Source organism: Amphiprion ocellaris, chromosome 8, assembly GCF_022539595.1.
Source record: "Amphiprion ocellaris isolate individual 3 ecotype Okinawa chromosome 8, ASM2253959v1, whole genome shotgun sequence".
Lineage (NCBI taxonomy): Eukaryota > Metazoa > Chordata > Actinopteri > Pomacentridae > Amphiprion > Amphiprion ocellaris.
The window spans coordinates 34953747-34966452 of record NC_072773.1 but is presented as its reverse complement, the minus strand read 5'-3'; the positions used below and the strand labels follow the sequence as shown (position 1 = coordinate 34966452).

At 38.3% G+C, this 12706-nt stretch overlaps 1 protein-coding gene across 2 annotated transcripts in view; it reads right to left on the bottom strand.

Moving 5' to 3' along the window:
* Positions 1-4578: 4578 nt before the first annotated feature.
* The window catches only part of LOC111579268 (thymocyte selection-associated high mobility group box protein TOX-like), an 83470-nt gene continuing 75342 nt past the window's right edge, over positions 4579-12706 (bottom strand). For both annotated transcript variants that reach the window (XM_023286488.3, XM_023286490.3), the window contains 3 exons: positions 10147-10545; positions 8400-8539; positions 4579-6341 (listed from right to left, as the gene is read on the bottom strand). In XM_023286488.3, the coding sequence (XP_023142256.1) occupies positions 6299-6341; positions 8400-8539; positions 10147-10545 (582 nt within the window). In that variant the 3' untranslated portion in view covers positions 4579-6298. The remainder of the gene's footprint in view (positions 6342-8399; positions 8540-10146; positions 10546-12706) is intronic.

Genomic DNA, 12706 nt, shown 5'->3' with positions numbered 1-12706 from the left:
AATAAACATATTTTGTTCAAAGTTTGCCTGTTTGCATTTTGTGTTCCTCAGACCTGATTCCTCTCTGCTGTGTGGCTGTAAACGCAGTGTCCTCACATATTAGCATGAGTTAACAAAAGGCCAGCTGCAGCCTCTCGGCAGATAACACGACGAGAAATCCCAAAACACGAGATTAGCTTCGATCCAAATGAGCAACAACAATTTTTCCCCCAAATGTGAGCATTATCATGTGGGCTATCGAGTGTTTGGGTGGCGCTCCGTGGGAGATGCTCATCCTTCCTTGTTTGTCTTGTGTTGTTTGCTGGCTGTCAGACAATGATGCTAGCGATGCCTGAGCCGTCAGGAGGGTTCATATCCGTCCAGAGAGGAAATGAGATGGCTGATGATGGAGCTGCTATCAGAACTGCTGGGTGCAATATTAGTGATAGGGGAGATTGGGCAGGCAAGGAGCAAATATTGCACAAGTGACACATATTTTGTTGCTTTTTGTGGAGATTAGACGGCATAAAGCAGACGGTAGACCAGGGGTGTTAAACTGATTCCAGTTTAGGTTCCACATTCAGTCCAGTTGGATCTTAAGTGTGCTGGACCAGTAAAATCACAGCATGATGACCAATTAATAACCACAAATCCACATTTTCCCTTTGTTTTAGTGCAGAAATGTCCATTCTCAAAATGCTCACATTTAAGGAATTATCTTTCTACAAAACATCATGAACAACCTGAAATTTCTTAAGAAACCAAAGTGGTACTGGCACTGAATGATACAATATTTTACTTGATGATCAAAATGACAAAAGTCAAACAAAAGACAAAATATTACATAAATGAGAGACAAAACAACAAAAGGGAGAAACAAAATGACAAAAAATGAGACAAATGACAGGAAACAAAACAAAGAGGAGACAAAACAGTTATAAGGCGACAAAAAAATGGACAAATGACACAAGCGAGACAAAAAATGACAACAGCATGAAACAAAACGACAAAATCAATGCACAAAACAACGGACTTTTGGACCGGGCCAACCGAGGACGTCTCCATAGCAACCTTGCTGTGTTATCGCGCTCCCACCCTCGCGAATCTGAGACACCGGAGGTCTGAGACGGAAGAAGATGGGCTACATGCATACACAAACATCGGACTCATGAACTGAGGACTGAGCTAAACATTCACACACACATTCCCATATCCACCATCCCCCCCGCCTCCACAAGCTTTCCTCACTATACACAGGAGCCAGGTATCCGTGCACCTGCACAGGAACCAGCTAACTGTGCGGTGCTCCCCCCTCCACCTCCCCACATCCTTATCCCAACTATCCTTGTCTAACGTCATACTTTGCCTGTTTGCGGGTTTGTTTTTTTTTAGGTTCCTTCTCAAATTGAATTTCCCAACACTGGAGGTTTCATTTGGTACAACGAGCCTTTTTTTTTTCTTTTACCCTTTGCAATCCCTACCCAGATCCCTACATGTCCTTTTCTTTTTTTTCTTTAAGAAAGGTGCGCGCAGCACTGCGCAGCAGCCAGAGCTGTCATTGGCAGGGCAGCTCAAATGAAATTTCGTTGTATATGAAAATGTGCAATGACCAATAAAGATTGATTGATTGATTGAATAAAGGAAAACAAAATGACACAAAAACACAAGAGACAAAAAAGGAACACAAAGTGACAAAAATGTGAAACAAAAATGTGAGACAAATGCCAAAAGTCAGAAAAAAAGACAAAAAAACAACAAAATATTGCAAAAATGAGACACAAAACGACACAAGAACAATGAACAATCTAGTATTTTACTTAATGATCAAAACAACTTGTCATGGTCAAGAAATTATTCTTAAATTTATCATTTTACTAATTTACAATCTGCAGTTAATGTCTTCTCTGTGATTTTTACACTTTGAGGGCCGGATTGGACCCTCTGGCCGCATGTTTGACACCCCTGCACTAGACCAGTTATTTTTGATTTGAAGCACAAGAAATCAGCACATACGATGAAGCTTGTGGCAAAGCTAGGGGTCAGATTAGTTTTTTTAGCTTTAAAATTGGATTTGTGCATAAAAATGACTGTTAACCCTCCTGTTGTCCTCATTTACAGGCACCAAAAATATTGTTTCTTTGTCTGAAAAAAGTCAGCAAAAAAAGTCCCCAAATTTCTGAAAATTTGCAAATCCTTCAGGAAGAAAATTCCAATAATTCCTTAAAAGTTTCTCTTAAAAGTATTACTTTAAAAAATCCCCCAAATTTGGCAAGAAAATTCTTGTAAATATTTTCAAAAAATGAGTAAAAATCTTCCCAAAAAAATCCTAAGAATATCTAAAGTGATTACATTTATTTCAGTAAAATTTCTAATATTTTCTTGAAGAACATTCACATAAAAATCAACCAAAATCCAACGAATTTCGCTGGACTTTGGTTGATTTTTTTTGCGAATGTTCTTAAGAAACATTTTTAGCATTTTTTTCCCCACCAAAAAATGTTCAAAGATTTCCTCAAAATGTTGAAAATGTGGACATCAGAAGTTTCACTGTGAAAATATATATTTTTTCCATGTTTTCAAACTTTAAAACCGGTTCAATTTTGACCCGCAGGACAATACGAGGGTTAAATGAATGTACAGTAGAGACCTAAGTCTGGAAGCCTCCAGCAGATGGAGATAGAGGAACACAGATAGATGGAGGTTCAACCAGACAGAATCAGAACATTTTTTATATCTAAAACTCTTCATCTGCATCCTTAAGGAGGGTAAAATCTTTATTTTTCTGCATTTTCTCCTGCATTTAACTGCTCACAAATGTCTCTTTCTAAAATTTATGTAATCATTTCTTTATAGCAAGGCCAGCAGTATCCTCTTATAGAAATGCCCTGTTTATATATGCACATCTGTATGCTCAGCTGAACCACAAGAACCACAGCTGGAGGTTAAAGGCCTCGCTCGAGGGCACCTCTGTGGCGGCACCGATGCCGAAGCCTTCCTTTGTTGTCGTTAAAACACATCAGTATCGCACTTCACCGACAGCTCAGGACTGTAATTACACGATGGTTTCTGTCTGAATAACAATGTGGGGAGTTTCATGAATCAGCTGTAGGGGGCACTGCGTCATCATCACCACCGGGGAGAGAGAGGGGGAGAAAAGAGAGAGAGGAGGGGGAGAGGGAGCTGAAGGGGAGGGATGATAGATTCCATTTCTATTCTGCCTTTAATCCAACTGTGAAATTCATAACTAAAAGGCAGTTCTTCTTTTTCTTTTTCCCCGTCTCTCTCCCTCTCTTCTCCTTCTCAGGTAGTCCTCTGAAAGGCCGTGTGCTGCTGCACCAGTTTCAACATCACATCTTCAACCAAAGAACAGCACAGAAACGTGGGCTTGTTATGCTGTATTGATCGAGTCTAGATTTGACAAAAAATAAGGAAAAAAAGACAGAACAAACTGCGTAAAGGTCAAAGTTCATTAAGCGAAGGTACCCTCGGAAGCCTACGCCGCTCACCTAATGAGCCGAGTGACAGCAGTCGCATTAACTTCTGCAACATCAAAGATAGTCCTCCTAATTAACCCCAGACACATGCAGGGGGGATGCAAAGTTATGTTTATGGGCTACTGCAGCTATCAACACGGCGCTCATCAAGATACTAATGAATCTGTTGGGTCTCAGTAACGTAAACTACAGCGAAATAAACAGAGACGTCCAGGTTCCACATTCAGCCCGATCTGATCTCCAGTGGACCGGACCCGCAAAATCACAGCATAATAATGAATAAATAACAACAATTCCACATTTTTCCTTTGTTTTAGTGCTAAAAAGTACATTCTGAAAATGCTCAAAGAAAAATAAGTTCAATTCCAGCAACATTCAGCCTCAGTTTATCATTTCCACATTACAACTTCCAGAGTGTCGACAAACAAACACATTTAGTCTCACCTATCTAGAATTAAACCATATAGGATTTTACTTTATGGTCAATATGACGAAAGTCAGACAAAAAAATAACAAAAACAACACAAAATATTGCAAAAATAAGATGCAATGTGACAAAAACGAGACACAAAACGACAAAAAATGAGACAAACGACACCAAACAAAACAAAAAAGAGACCAAAAATTTGACAAAAGTTACAAAATGACAAAAAAAATGGACAAGTGATAAAAATGAGTCCAAAAAAAAGCCAATAGTGAGAAACAAAATGGCAAAATAGTAGACAAACGACACGAACGATACACAAAACAACGAATAAAGCAAAACACAAAATGACAAAAATAAGACAAAAACACAAGCGAGACAAAAAGGAAATACAAAACGACAATAAACATGAGACAAATGACAAAAGGCAGACAAAATACTACAAAAACGAGACACAAAACGACAAAAGAACAATGTGCAATGGGATCAAAACAACTTATGGTCCGGAAATTATTTTAAATTTATAGTTTTACTAATTTACAATCTGCAGTTAATGTCTCTGTGATTTTTACACTTTGAGGGCCGGATAAGATCCTCTGGAGGACCGCTTTTGGCCCACGGGCCGCATGTTTGACACCCCTACTGTAAAGTAAACTACAGCGAAATAAACAGACGTTCATGTTTCCACTTTAAACATTTTATTACAGACAAAAGAAAAACAAAAAAGAATTTTTGTGACACAAAAATGAATCTAATGCTGGAACATCGGTGATGCGCCAACGACAATTTCTGAAAAAATATTTATTATTCTAATAATCATGTTGTCTGATTATTGATATTTATAATAATAATAATAATAATAATAATAATAATAATAATAATAATAATAATAATAATAATAATAATAATAATAATAATAATAATAATAATAATAATGCACTCTAATGAAAAATGAGCCAAAATGTTACTTCATATCATTCATAAATAAATGTAAAACCTGCAACCAAATTAAATAGAATGACCATATCGTAAAACATATGATATTCAACAAAAAACAAAAATGGGTTCTCTCATCACTGGCTTTACAAATTAAAGAAGTACGAGTTTGGCAGGTTTTATACACAAAATTAAAATATCTACCCCCGTGTCCGTTCCTCTGAAACACAAATCCTGCGACAGTGGAAGAAAAAAAACAAAAACAAAATATTTTAAGAATTTTTTTGTTTTTTCACAAAAAAAGATAAAGATGAGTTCAACACAATTCTAAAACACCTAATAAAACTAGTCAAAAACTTTTAAAACCCACTGTTATGTTTTTTTCTTTAGTAACATTTCACATTTAGCAACTTTTTTTATTCACCTGTACAAGTGGTGGTGGGACTAAGGGGAGGTGGGCGGGGTTACAGGTGGTCCTTAGCGACCGACAGCGAGACGAGCTAAAAGGAGAGGTTTCAATCTTTGACCCCTACAGTTCTGTAATGTCCTGAGGCCATGTGGAGAGAGTGACACTCTCTAGCAGAGCTCCGCCGGCTGAGGAGGAAAAAAATCGAGTCGTTGCGTTTCTCTCTTTCATTCGGGACAGACGCAACGACCGGTGAACACAGTTTCAACACGAGTTTTAGTGTGTGTATTCCCTCACTGAATCCGCCTGCACAGAAATCACAGAACCAAACAAAAAAAGGATGTTCGAAAAAAACAAGGGACTGCAGCTAAATACACACATAAGAGGGATCCATTTTGGTGATATTTACAATCACTCTGTGATAAATAAAGGAAACGAGGGAGTCCTTTACTAAGGGCAAGGATGATTTACAAATGTCTTATGTGTTTCGTGACTATACCTTCATTAAAATGTTGCTGTCTTTCGCTCCATGGGGGTGTTTCAGTCTATCCTGAAGTACATCCACCCCTCATGAGGTGACTATTTTCTAGTTTCCTGCATTAGATTTTCTACCCAAGACTCCTACGCTGAGTATGCTTTGAGCATTTCATCTCCCCAATAAGGGCAGTCCATGGCAAACACAGAGTAATGGAGTGTAGAGGAGAGAAATCATCTTTAAAAAAAAAAAATCAAAACAAATTGAGAAGACATTTTTTTTTGGTCTTCAATTCCAGTATGTCGGCATGAGCTTAAAGCCCGCTGCCCCCTCAGAAAAATGGAAAGTTCACTGATAAGGAAAAAAAAAAGAAAAAGCAAGAGAAGTGCCTCAGGCTTCTGGCCGATCTAAGTGCTTGGCAAATAGGTGAAGTTACTGTAGCAGTCTTTGGGATTTTCGAAATCCAGCAGAAAAAGAAAAAAAAGAAAAAAGAAAAACAAAATGGTGTCGAAACAGATACATCGATGATGTTGTTGTTATGTTAGAAAGCTCCCTGGAGTCTGACATTTGGAGGTCTTTCAATTTCAAGTGAGGTAGAGAGGCTTGTCCCGAGCTCCCATGCCACTGCTGAGGAGCAAAAGAAAACTGTGTTAATGTATGTCTGGATGTATGGTTACATATTGATTTATTTTATTTATTGATTTATCTGATCAGGGACCATGCAGCTAACATAGAACGCATCTAATATATTACATATAGAGTGTATAGCATCTCCAAACATCTCCAAAATAATGCAAAATTTGGCTAGAATGACAAAAAAATTTGCAAAATGATTCAAATTTTTTATAGGAAGCAGAGTAAAGAGAGAAAACTGTGGCTGCAAAACCTGTTGAAGGCAGACTGAGAAAACCTCCACTGATCTGAAATGACTAATTTGAATGAAATGACTCAAAATGGATTAAAACTTTGGCAAATTTACAAAATTTGGTTAACATTACTCAAAATTGTTTGCTAAAATGACAGACATTATTCGAAATGACTCAAATATTGCCTAAAATAACTTTTGTCAGAATTACAAAAAATCATTACTATTACTCAAAAATGACTCCAAATGTCTCCAAAATGATGCAAAATTTTGCTAGAATGATTCAAAATTTTTGATAGGAAGCAGAGTAAAGAGAGGAAATTGTTGCTGCAAAGAGTAAAACCTGTTGATGACAGACTGAGAAAACCTCCATTGAACTGAAATGACTCTAACTTGTATTAAATGACTCAAATATTGCGAAAAACGACTTAAAACTTTGGCAAATTTACAAAATTTGGTGAACATTACTCAAAGTAGTTGGCTAAACTGACAGACATTATTCAAAATGACTCAAACATTGCCTAGAACAACTTAAAATTTTGCCAGAATTACAAAAAACCTATTAATATTACTCAAAAACTTTGCAAAAAAGACTCCAAATGTTACCAAAATAATGCAAAATTTTGCTACAATGACAAAAATGTTGCCAAAATGACAGAAATTGTTCAAAATGACGCAAAACTTGGGGCATATTAAGAAGACAAAGACGGATTTGGGCTGAAGATTGCACATCTATCTATCTGTCTATCTGTCTATCTGTCTATCTGTCTATCTATCTGTCTATCTGTCTATCTGTCTATCTATCTATCTATCTATCTATCTGTCTATCTGTCTATCTGTCTATCTGTCTATCTATCTATCTATCTATCTATCTATCTATCTATCTATCTATCTATCTATCTATCTATCCTTCATGTCCACACGACTTCAGCTAAAGTTTCTAAGCTCATCTTCGACAGAGTAAAGTGCCACCGTGATTTCTCTAAACGTTAACGAGCCGACAGAAACCACAAGTTGACTAGATTTCTGTTTAAGCTGCATTTCAACAGGAAATCTCCCAGGGATTATGGAATCTTTTTTGTGAAAGAAGGCCTGGGTTAGAGAGCAGCTCCAAAACAAACATAAAAGCTGTCGACAAACAACAGACTTCAATAAGCATGAAGTGAAAATTTGCAGATCGCTTGGTACTTGAAATGTCAAACACAAAGTCTGTTCACTGGAAATAATTCAGTATCCTCCAAAACTCCAAAAGTGCACGGATCTGACACTGAGGGTGAAGGTTTAGGCAAAAGACTGAATCTACATCAAAGAGCTGCGAACATGGTTTGACCCAGGCGTGATGCTCTTTGACATCCAGCTCTAGATGCAGGAGATTCTGACTTCCAGCCTCTCCCAGGAGCAGCACCGAGTTTCAGGTGTGAGACAAAACATTCCTCTTGACGCCTGCTTGAATAGCTTGATTCAATAAAGCAATGTGTGCCGAGCGAAACACACGGAAACTTAATTGGATGTCACACTTTTTTCCGAGCTCGGTAATATCATTGTTCTCCTGCTGCATTACTCATTTCAATTTCAAGGAGATGCTTTGCTTTAGCAGCGAAATTGTAGTTTATGATTAATACTGTCTGAGGCTCTGAGTGTGAAAGTGAAGTGGTTCAGAGCAACTCGTTTGGAAAATGAGTAACTGTCAGACAACTACTTAGTATTCTGGGCCATCACATGTTCTGGATTGTACTTACAGTATAGGAGGACAGAGCGTTTTAGTTTTAGGGATGATTTTGCAGACTACTAACTCGACAGAACACAACAAATGAGCTCACCCGCAATGGCTGGGTCCACAGTCCCTGTTGCAGTACTCACTATCCCAGTCGGGGTTCTGGCCGTGCACTGGATTGGGGGCTCCTGGAGACTGTGAGCCCCCGACGCTGTTCTGGTAATCAGCCTGAATATGGGAGAATCCCTGCAGATTGGAGAAGAGGAGGAGGAAGAGGAGAAGAGGTTACATCCTCCTGCAGCAGCACTGCCATAGTCAGCTATTAGAGTTTACTGAGGAATGATGCTGCATGAGGCCAAACGCTGGCAGCGGTCTCTGTCACTGGCTTCAGAGAGGTGGAAAACAAAAACTGTTGGGTTAAAATGGAGCTCAAAGACACACTTCTTACTCTGATATGACACCACGCTGCTGGATTACAGAGAAAAGAGTTGGTATGCAGCTGAAAGAGTGACTGAAGGCTGGGATATTATATAATTTGAGTGAACTGAAAGTTTTTCTCTTCAGAAAATAGTGATGAACATAACCAGAAAAAGCTGCATTTAATCTGACAGAAAAGCATTACACCCTGCTGTTCTGTGATAGATGGATGGATGGATGGATGGATGGATGGATGGACGGACGGACGGACGGACGGACGGACGGACGGACGGACGGACGGACGGACGGACAGACAGACAGATAGATAGATAGATAGATAGATAGATAGATAGATAGATAGATAGATAGATAGATAGATAGATAGATAGATAGATAGATAGATAGACGATAGATAGATAGATAGATAGATAGATAGATAGATAGATAGATAGATAGATAGACTATAGATAGATAGATAGATAGATAGATAGATAGATAGATAGATAGACTATAGATAGATAGATAGATAGATAGATAGATAGATAGATAGATAGATAGATAGATAGATAGATAGATAGATAGATAGACGATAGATAGATAGATAGATAGATAGATAGATAGATAGATAGATAGATAGATAGATAGATAGATAGATAGATAGACGATAGATAGATAGATAGATAGATAGATAGATAGATAGATAGATAGATAGACTATAGATAGATAGATAGATAGATAGATAGATAGATAGATAGATAGATAGATAGATAGATAGATAGATAGATAGATAGATAGATAGATAGATAGATAGATAGATAGATAGACGATAGATAGATAGATAGATAGATAGATAGATAGATAGATAGATAGATAGACTATAGATAGATAGATAGATAGATAGATAGATAGATAGACTATAGATAGATAGATAGATAGATAGATAGATAGATAGATAGATAGATAGATAGATAGATAGATAGATAGATAGATAGATGTGCAATCAGCATGTAAATTGTGCAAATATTCCATACCTTTTATGATTTTTGAACCTTATTTTATCATTATTTTATGAATATAATATACTCTTTCAATGTATTTCTATTTTTAAACAAAAGAACATGCAAAGTGACACGCAAATTGAAGATGTAAAGATTGTAGATTGTGCTGCTATTCAGAATTTTAAAAATAGCATATTATCCAGATCAGGTGAACTAAACGTTTTTCTCTTCAGAAAACAAATCTGCATTTACTCTGACATAAAAGTATTATACCCTGCTGTTCTATAGATAGATAGATTAATCTGACAGAAGAGAAACTAATGTGAAAAAGAACATGCAAAGTAAAGTGCAAATTGTGCTGGATTTTCCAATAAAAGCGTGTTTAAAGGTAAATGTTTTGGAGCATGAGTGCGAGGTTTTCATAACGGCGAGACCAACCTGTTGGCTGAGAGGAGGGGAGTGCAGAGGTGCCTGGAGCCCCATTTGGTGTGAGATGATTGGCTGCGACTGCTGCATGCGGATTGGCTGGTTGAGCAGGGAGCTCTGGTGCAGGGAGAGCTGGGCGTGCGGGTGCAGAGGTGGGCTGATCTGGAAGGGTGCTGGGGGAGAGGCACTCATGCTGGGTGGGAGCATCTGGGACTGGCTGAGGGTCGGGGCCAGGCTGTGGCGGGGAGGACCGCCGTAGCTCTGGAGGTCCGACAGGGGGAAGGAGCCCGGCGGGCCCAGGTAGGGCGAGGAGGGCTGAGGGGGCACGCTGTACAGGGGCTGCTTCGGGGGCAGCAGGTGGGAGGGCTGGCTGGTCTGCTGGGCACTTTTTGGTTCGGGGTCGTTGTACGTCTGCGGGTGAGAAAATGCATCATTTTAATAAGACAAGAGGAGCTCCATTAGCGGCGTCGCAACAACTCATTAGTCACAATTCATCAGCATCTGATCACAACACATCATCTTAACGGCCGCATCCATTACACTTAAAGCCAAACCTCAGCCGTGACTCGTATTTTAAAGGGAAATGTTACATTATCTTATGTCAGCCGGCAAGTTAGGAGGTGATATTTGGAGATTATAGATGATCGTTGCTGGTACTAAGATGAGAAAATCAACAAAATCAGGCTAGCTGTTCCTTTTTTTTCTTGCATTTAAGCTAAAACCATCACTTGGATCCATTTATAGCAGGAGTGTCAAACTCATTTTAGTTCCACTTTCAGTCCAGTTTGATCTCCAGTGGTGCTGGATCAGTAAAATCACAGCATAATAACCTATAAATAACCACAACTCCAAAATTTTCCTTTGTTTTGGTGCAAAAAAAGTACACTGTGAAAATATTCAGATTTAATGAACTGTCTTTTTACAAAATCTTATGAACAACCTGAAATTTCTTATTAAAAATAAGTTCAATTTCAACAACATTCAGCCTCAGTTTATCATTTACACATTACAACTTCCAGTGTCTACAAAGAAACACAACATTTAGTCACAGCTATCTGGAACTGAAGGATATAGTATTTTATGATCAAAATGACAAAAAGCAGACAAAAACAGGACAATTTATTACCAAAACGAGACACAAAACGACGAAAGCGAGAAACAAAATGACAAAAAATGACACAAACGACACGAAACTAAACAAAAAAGGGGCAAAAAATTTGACAAAAAAAGTCACAAAGCGACAAAAAAATGGAAAAACAACAAAAATTAGACAAAAAGTTACACAAATGACACAAACGAGACCAAACAAGGCAAAAGCAAGAAACAAAATTACTAAAAAAACAACGACAAAAGTGGGACAAAAAAATGCAAAATGACAAAAACGATGCACAAAACAGTGAATAAAGTGAAACACAAAATGACAAAAACAAGACAAAAACCACAAGCAAGACAAAAAGGAAAAATAAAACGACAAAAACATGAGACAAATGCAAAAAGTCAGACGAAAAAGACAAAAACCAGCAAAAAGAAGACAAAAGATTACAAAAATGAGACACAAACTGACAAACACAACACACAAAATGGCCAAAGTGAGAAACAAAATGACAAAAAAATGAGACAAACAACAAAACAAAACAAGAGACAAAAAATTAGACAAAAAAGTTACAAAGCGACAAAAAAATTAAAGAAATGACACAAGCATGACAAAAAAACACAAAACGACTAAAACCAGACAAAAAAATTACAAAAGCGAGAAACAAAACAACAAAAACATGAGACGAATGACAAAAGTCAGACAAAAATCAACAAAAAGAAGACAAAATATTACAAAAATGAGACAAAACGACAAATGAGCAATCTAGTATTTTACTTTATGATCCAAACAACTTGTCACGGTCAAGAGATTATTTTAAATTTATAGTTTTACTAATTTCCAATCTGCAGTTAATGTCTTCTCTGTAATTTTTACACTTTATGAAGTCGTCCCGCGGGCCTGATTGGACCCTCCGGAGGGCCCCTTTTGGCCTGCGTGCCTCATGTTTGACACCCCTGATTTTTAGTGAATGAGAGTGACAGATGTGAAGCAGGGTTGAGGTCAAACTACCAAAAACAAACCACCAAACTTTCACCAAAATCACCTAAACTTGACCTTTTTCTCAGTCTGGACAGTGTCTCTCCCTGAGCAGGTGCAGCACTCACAAAACACCTCCACCTCCCAACTCCACCTCCACCTCCCGCCTCCACCTCCCGCCTCCACCTCCCGCCTCCCGCCTCCTGCCCCACCCTCTCCAGGCCGCCGTGATGAGCTGTCAGATTGCTCATCTCCAGCCATCAGTGTTGATTAGAAGGTAATGGAGCCCATTTGTATGAATAGAGCTGGGGCCGAGGTAATGATCAATAGACACCTTGACAGATAGATGGGAAGAGGAGAGGGAGGCACGCACACACACGCACATGCACACACACATACACACACACACACAGACACGCTCAACCACACACACACACACACACACACACACACACACATACATACATACATACATATATGCAGGATCCCAGGCAGAGAGAT